Source organism: Propithecus coquereli, unplaced genomic scaffold (genome assembly GCF_000956105.1).
Source record: "Propithecus coquereli isolate 6110/MARCELLA unplaced genomic scaffold, Pcoq_1.0 Scaffold223, whole genome shotgun sequence".
NCBI lineage: Eukaryota > Metazoa > Chordata > Mammalia > Primates > Indriidae > Propithecus > Propithecus coquereli.
This window is the reverse complement of record NW_012147523.1, coordinates 3,230,923-3,238,580: the sequence shown is the minus strand read 5'-3', so window position 1 is coordinate 3,238,580 and position 7,658 is coordinate 3,230,923. Positions and strand designations below refer to the sequence as shown.

Sequence of the window (7,658 nt, the reverse complement as noted above, 5' to 3'; positions counted from 1 at the left end):
AATATACTATACTATTCTAACAATAGGGGAATAATTAAGTCAATTCTGGCACGTGAATGAAAAAAACATTATGCAGCCATTTAAAATTATGTTTGTTCACTAAGCTAGCAAAGCACAGAGCTAGAACTTGTGGATATAGTGGAGAATGAGAATGAAGCATAAGTAAGTATGAAGACTATGTAGAAACAAGAAAAAATGTTTATATGGTAAGTGAGAAAAGACAGATCTAAAGCTGTTAAGCATACTAGGATCGTGACCATGTAAGATACGCATGAAGATTGACAAAGACTAGAAGGAAATACATACAGAAAAGAAGCAGAAATAAAGTTTTGGTGAAGGGCAAGGAATACAGCTATGACCAAGTTTGGAAGTCAGAAGAGACAAAAAATTCCAAGTTTCTCCAACAGGTTTGGTATAAAACCATTACTAGATAAACCTGTGATAAAGCAGATAAAGCACAATGTTAATGGCACAGTCTAGATGTTGGATATATGGAGGCTCCCTGGACAACTTTTTCTATATGTTTAAAAATTTTCATAATAAAATGTTGGGAAAAAACCTCACCTCTGTTCTGCCTTGCATGGTAATAGAGCCCAACTGAGATGAGCTGCCCATCTACATTACGATGCAAATGACTGCAAAGATCCCTTTCTGCTCTAAGATTCCCACTTACCTCTGTGAAGTGCCAGGTATAAATGTTTTTCCACTGCCAAGTGTCCAGAGGTTTCCAAAGAGAAACTACATATTCACAAGCAGTTATGATACATGGCTCTTTAAGACCAGCTCTTTCCCACCACATGGCACTGACGTCCACGGAACAGGAGCCTGAAGGATTCTGACATAAAATGGCAACAACGAAAAAGAATTAGATGAAATACTAGGTAAGTGAAATTTTTTTTTTTTTATATTTCACATTTTCTATTTAATTCTTCCCTCCTACCCATCTGTTTCCTGGTGATGAGAGAGGTAAGTAAAATTGAAGTTTTGTGCAACTCAAAAGAGTAACCTTTTTTTTTTTTTTTTGAGACAGGGTCTCACTGTGTTGCCCAGGCTAGAATGCAGTGGCATCTTCATAGCTTATTACAACCTTAAACTCCTGGGCTGAAGGGATCCTCTGGCCTCAGCCTTCCGAGTAGCTGGGACTATAGGTGCTCACCACCACACCCAGCTAATTTTCCTATTTTTTGTAAAGACAAAAAGTCTCTCTATGTTGCCCAGGCTGGTCTCAAATTCCTGCCCTCAAGTGATCCCCCTGCCTCAGCCTCCCAAAGTGCTAGGATTACAGGCCTGAGCCGCTGTGGCCGGCCCAAAAGAAAGAGCTTTGTGGTTCTTATGAAACTAAAAAAAATTGCCTATACATACTTACATCATGATATACTAAAAAATGTATAGCTCTAGAATGGAATAAATTCTGATTTAATCATAAAAAGATAGCTCATTTATCCATTTGAAAATTAAGCACCCTGATGAACCACTCATGGATTGAAGAGGGAAAAACATTGAAACAACATATATTACCCTTAATCTCCAGTTATGACAAGGAGAGCACCGTGTATCCAAACCCACAGAGCATGGCCAAAGCAGTATTTCCAAGAAAAATCATAATCACAAAGGCATTTATCAGAAAACAAAGAAAGATTAAAATAAAGTAAGCATACAGCTTAAGAAGTAAGTAAAAGAACAATATAAGAACAATGAAAATCAGGGATTAGTAATTATAATGATTATAAATACAGAAATAAATGAGCTAGGAAATTAAAAAAAAAAAACCAATTAATAATCAATACAACCAAAAACTGGTTTTTGGGTTTTTTTGGCAGACCAACAGAATGGACAAATCTCTTAAGTCTGATATAGGAAAAAAAACTTTAGAAATGTGGGAATGGGGAAGAAAGGCTTAATTGCATATATACAGATAAAAAAATCTATAATAATATTAATGAAATGGTTGATTTCTTAATTTATTAGAATTGACTCAAGAATAGTTTTGAAACAGAGCATAGGTATTACTATATTATTACATATCTTTTATAGAAAAGGAATCTGGGGCTCAGAGTTTACATAATTTGTCCCAGGCGACATAGCCAGTAATTGGCAGAAACATTTTGGATAGATTTGAAGCTCCTTCCTCCACACAAGTACTTTTCAACAGGAAGAGTTTTTGCACCCCTATTCTCACTCCCACCCCCAGGACATTTAATAACGTCTTGAGACATTTTCAGTTATCACACAGCATAAAAAAGATTAACCATTCACTATATCAAAATCTAGACCTGCTACCCATTTTCTTATAAAGTAAAAGTGAAATCACCATAATTGATTCTTGTAGAAACATTACACCATTTGGGTAGAAGAGACATGAATGACTCGGGTTTCACTCTTTCTGTCAAAATGCCTGACTTAAATTCAGATAAGAAGTTGAGTTATTTAGCCTAAGTTGTTCTTGGCAATAGCCTGACATATAAATAAACTTCAGAAGAGCTCAAAATATAGAGGTAAATATTGCGAAAAACAAAGAATTCAAATCTGTTTTTCTGAATCTGTTTACCAATTTAATAGTATGAAATAAAGAATAAGAAGCCATATGATTGAATTCTTTTCAATTTTCTTATCAATTCATTAAATTTTTCACATGTAACACACAAGACACACTATATGGGAATATTCTGACCTTTAACTTTGAAACCAATTGTAGGTTGCCTGGGTTTAAGCTATCACAAGCAGGAAGATCTGCTATTTCAGTCTGCGGAAACAAAAGTCACACCATTAATCTACCCTTTATGTATGATGTCTGCCTACATCACTCACTCATCAAATGTCTACTTCATATGTTCTTATTTCCTCTGGTAACAGCAGCAAAGCTCCAAATGCAACTGTTTCATTGAAGACAAAGAGAATAGAATCCCCAATATTTAAAAGAAATGTGTTTTAATTACCCATAATTTCCCCAGATTGAGTTTAATGTTTACAATGAAGTCATACCAAAGAAACATGTTAAAACATTCTTAAACACCAAGGGGCCAATACGTAAGGAAGTCATGTTGTCCATTTTCACTAAGACATTTCATTCCTTCAGAGAAAATTTCACAAAGGAAACGGATTGTACCTGTTCAATGGAATGTTTACATAACTCCTGGCATGTATTTCCAGAGAGCTGATTTTCTTTGAAAGTGTATGACTCCACAGGTAGAGGTGTTGTTTGGGGGCCAGAGTCACAGTCACAGGTAGGTTGTCTTTGCCTACCTGAAACATGCAGGCTGATATCCAGTTTTGGTGGGCTGGTTGTACTATCACCAGCAAGACTGACTGTGTCTTTCAAGAGAGAAACCTGGGGTGTAGAGCAAGTTTGTCCAACACCCTCTGTAGACCCTTTATCATAGCATGCTTGGGAGCCAAAAGCTGGAGTAGTACCTAAGATGGGGAAAGCAGGTGAACACATGTCTGCAGTAGGTCTGTCACTATCATCAGCTGCAACAGTATTTAAGGGAGTGAAAAGTAATATGGATGAAGAGAGGCCCTTATTTGTAGGCTGGCTTTTTAGGTCTGACATTTTAGGATGTGATTTTCCTGGTAGATCAGTAAGGTCCTCTTTCAAGTCCTCTATCTCTGTGTCTGTTTGTTTAGGAATCAGTTCCTCCAGAACAGTAATGCAGTTTTCCTCCTTAAGATGCCTCTCTCCATAAATATTTGATTCAAAAGGTTCAATCAGTTTTTCTGAGCAGGACTTCAGTTTTTCAAGCTTAAGAGGCCCAAAGTCTTCATCAGGTAACTGGAAGTCTATGATATTGAGAAAAGATGACAGTTGCTTTAAACTCAGCATTTCGTTTTTATGAAAAGGAACACTGAAAGCATCATTGTCCAAAGCTAAATAAGCATTATCACTGGAAGACAGGAAGTCCTCTTTTTGATGATGACCTTCCTTCCCTAAAATAGAAAAATAAGCAACAGCAATAGTAAAAAAACCCACAAAAGAGACATTAATATCCAACAAAGAATGAGCTTCTAAATTCAAATACAGTGGAAAATATTCATTACTTTTCCCATGCAGGACTTTGGAACCTGGGTGAAGGGTCTGATGATGGTCATAGGTTGGTGGTTAACTAAGTTATCTTTCTGCACTACCCCAAATAGTGTATTGCTGACATCATTAAGTGGGAGAAGGAAGACTAGGGTCAAGACCCAGGTCAACCACTGATTTGCTGTGTAACCTTGGACAATTCAATTCAGTCCATTTTCCCTCTTCTGATTATCCTTCTTAAGGGAACTAGACTAAAAATCTCTAAATTTCTGCCCCCCTTGAGAACTATGATTCCACCACGCTGCCAGAGTATAGTCTACAAAATGCTGGCTCTTCTCACTAAAGAAAACTCAGTCCTCTTTTCAAGCAAAGAGTAATTTACTGCTCTTATTGTGAATGGACTCCTATAACATTCAAAATGTAGTTGTATCCAACTGATGAATGGATAAACAAACTGTGGTACAAACACATGATGCAATGACAGAATATTATTCAGCCATAAAAAGGAAACACTGATACATGTTACAACATGGATGTATCTTGAAAACATTATGCTAAGTGAAAGCAGCCAGACACAAAAGGTCACATATTGTATAATTCCATTTATATGAAATATGCAGAATAAATTGTAAATTCATAGAGATAGAATGCAGATTGGTGGCTGCCTGGAGCTAGAGTGGATTGGGGAGAGGAAATGGGGAAGCAGCTGCTTAACAAGTATGGGGCTTGGGGGTAATAAAAATGTTTTAAAACTAGATAGAAGTGGTAGTTATATATTATAAATGTACTATTAATAAATGCCACTGAATTGTTCACTTAATTTAAAATGGTTAATCTTGTTATGGGAATGTCACCTCAAGAAAAACTAAATGTAGCTTCTGCTTACTAAAATTATAGCAGACTATTTCAAAGTACTTTATAAAAAGAAACTTTCTAGATTATTACTGGATTGCCTACTTTGTGATTCCTTTGTATTCTTGTTGACTTAAAAAACGATGAAAAAAAGTCATAATTATTATTTTTAAATTAATCAATCATAGCTCATAGACTAAAGTCTGTCTAGTGGCACAGAGCAGACTGCTGCCTACTTTTTCTTCCTGCTGCCTATTTTTGTACATAAAGTTTTACTGAAACAAGTCACATTTACACATTATCTTTGACTACTTTTGCATCAGTTTTTTCTTTTCTTTTCTTGTTTTTTGGAGACAGGGTCTTACTGTGTTACCCAGGCTGGAGTATAGTGCTGCAATCATAGCTCACTGCAGGCCTGAACTCCTGGGCTCAAGCAATCCTCCCACCTCAGCCTCCCGAGTAGCTGGGACTGTAGGTGCACACCACCGTGCCTGGCTAATTCTTATATGTTTTTGGTAGAAAAAAAAGCTTGTCTCAAACTGCTGGCCTCAAGCAGTCCTCCCACCTTGGCCTCCCAAAGTGCTGGCATTACAGGTGTCAGCCACGGTGCCTGGCAGCACCACAGCTGAGTAGCTGAGACAGAGCACAAAGACTTGATACCTCGTTTACAGTCACAGTGAATTAACCAGTTCTTGTGCTCAGTTTATCAGATATGATTAACTCCTGAGCAAATGAATGGAAAGTTTAAATTACAACATAGCCTTGCTTGCTGTCCTTCAAAATCTTATGTCCCATGGACCTTAGAGAGACTACATTAGATATTTTACCCAAAAAAGTTGCTCAGGTCTTTTTAGTACATGATCACGTCTAAGAGAGTTAATGTGCTCTTACTCTAACACACACTCCATTTTACTTCAAAAACATGTCCTATAGTATGTCCTATAGTAGATATAAAGCTTCTACCCATGGATAAAAATTGTGCTATACCTGAATAAATATTAGTATTACATAAACACCCAATACATTTTCCTTTTCAGTATCCACTTTTAACCACATTAGTGAACTCTGGTACCTTACTGTCAGGTTTAAATAATTAAATTAATTAAAGTCACTTTAATCTCCCTGTGCCTTAATTTCCTCATCTGTAAAGGGAGGATTTTACCACATGTAGGATTGCTGTGATGATTCAATGTCACATCTGTACAGCATTTAAAAAGTACAAGGCACACAGTGTTAGCTATCATCATCCTCATCATGAAACATTTTGATTTACCTTGAACCTTCTTACCATGAATAATTGCTGTTTTGTTCCGATATTTGTGCAAGATGACTTCCTCCCCAGAACTGTTAATGTCCAATGTACCAGAAGTTGGCAAAAGTCGTTCATGATGATCTAATGCCGAGATGCAGGTTGATTTTCTTTTTCCTCTGTGTCTTCTGCCAGTTAGCTGGGTAACTGCCTTCCTAGAAAAATCATTATCTTCAGTGGGCCCATTGGGAGGCTTGACTTTAGTTAATGAGAGATGTTTCTGAGGACTTCTTGAATTTGGTTGTCCTGTATGTGTGTCAGAAATCCTAATTTCACTTTGGTCAGTTTTCTCATTGGAAAGGTGTAAATTTTCACTTGCTTTCTTATTTTTATTTTTAGACCCTTTTTTCCTGACACCCAAGTGACTTTGAATTACAGCCTCCAGAGCTACTTTTCTCTGGCAATTTGACATGTGTCGTGTTGTTCTAACATAATATTCTGCAGGAAACAGAAGGCCTTCAAGCATTGTGCAAGAATGTGTTTGATTTTCTATAGAAACAGGAGAGCTTGCTTCTAGGCAAAGACTCTTAGATTGACCTAGAGTCTTATTTTCCCGAAGACATTCATTTCTACCATCAAGAGCATTACTGGGAGATTGTAAAGATGTCTCTGTATGATTTTGTTCTTTTAAGTTTGGGTTTTCATTTGCTGGTAAGTTACTGTAAGTGACTTCATTTATAAAACATGAATTATCTGCCTCTAAATTATGACTTCTAGCTAGTTGGCCACTTGCACTTACAGCTTTATTTACTACTGGGTTATCTGTAAGTATAGTCATTTTTTTGCCTTGTGCCTCCAAGTTTATAGATGAAGCAAGGCTAATGTTTTTTAAACCCTGAGCAATAAGTTCACAGTTACCTTTAGGAGGCATATGTTCAAGGTACTGACTATTACTGCTATCTGGTGAAGTATGCAAAGGAATTGTAGTCTCCTTGGGGAAATTAGTTCTTCTTAGGAGTCTATCAACACTTCTTTCTGGTTTGGCAGTTGGTGGAATTAATATACCCTCTCCATCATGTTCTGTAACTGGTCCTGGACAATCTGGAAGTTCAGACTTGAGAGGACTTGAAAGGTGAGTTCTTATTTCAGTTACTGGTGACTTAGGATTTTTGCTACAGATTTCTCCCTGTAGTCTTTTTTCAGAGAGTATGAGTGAATCTGCGTCAAAGACACATTGTCTCTCCTGTGAAATACATGTTCTCTTCTGCTGCTTCTTGCTCCTCCCGGGCATCTTACTCTGCCTTTTCTTACCATCAGGACCACTGGCCCTGGGGGAAAGATGTTCTTGGATGTCATCTGTGCTTTGTATAAGTAATCCTTCTGGGCCGTCTCCAGGGTTAAAGGACCCAGACTCAACATCAAGTGTGATAGATGTCTTTTCTCCAGTTTTTTCATCAAAATGGGTGTTGATTTGTGACTTTGTGTCACAAAGAGACACTTTATTTTTAGGTTCTGAGGAGGAAAAAAAAAATGTGTAAC

At 37.1% G+C, this 7,658-nt stretch overlaps 1 protein-coding gene across 2 annotated transcripts in view; it reads right to left on the bottom strand.

Moving 5' to 3' along the window:
• The window catches only part of PALB2 (partner and localizer of BRCA2), a 34,987-nt gene that overhangs the window by 23,197 nt on the left and 4,132 nt on the right, over positions 1 to 7,658 (bottom strand). The window contains exons 4-7 of one of the 2 annotated variants that reach the window (XM_012644976.1): positions 6,144 to 7,631; positions 3,107 to 3,924; positions 2,672 to 2,743; positions 674 to 835 (exon numbers count right to left, since the gene is read on the bottom strand). In XM_012644976.1, coding sequence (XP_012500430.1) covers positions 674 to 835; positions 2,672 to 2,743; positions 3,107 to 3,924; positions 6,144 to 7,631 — 2,540 coding nt within the window. Of the gene's footprint in view, positions 1 to 673; positions 836 to 2,671; positions 2,744 to 3,106; positions 3,925 to 6,143; positions 7,632 to 7,658 lie in introns of those variants that run through there. The other variant, XM_012644977.1, reaches the window with a different exon arrangement.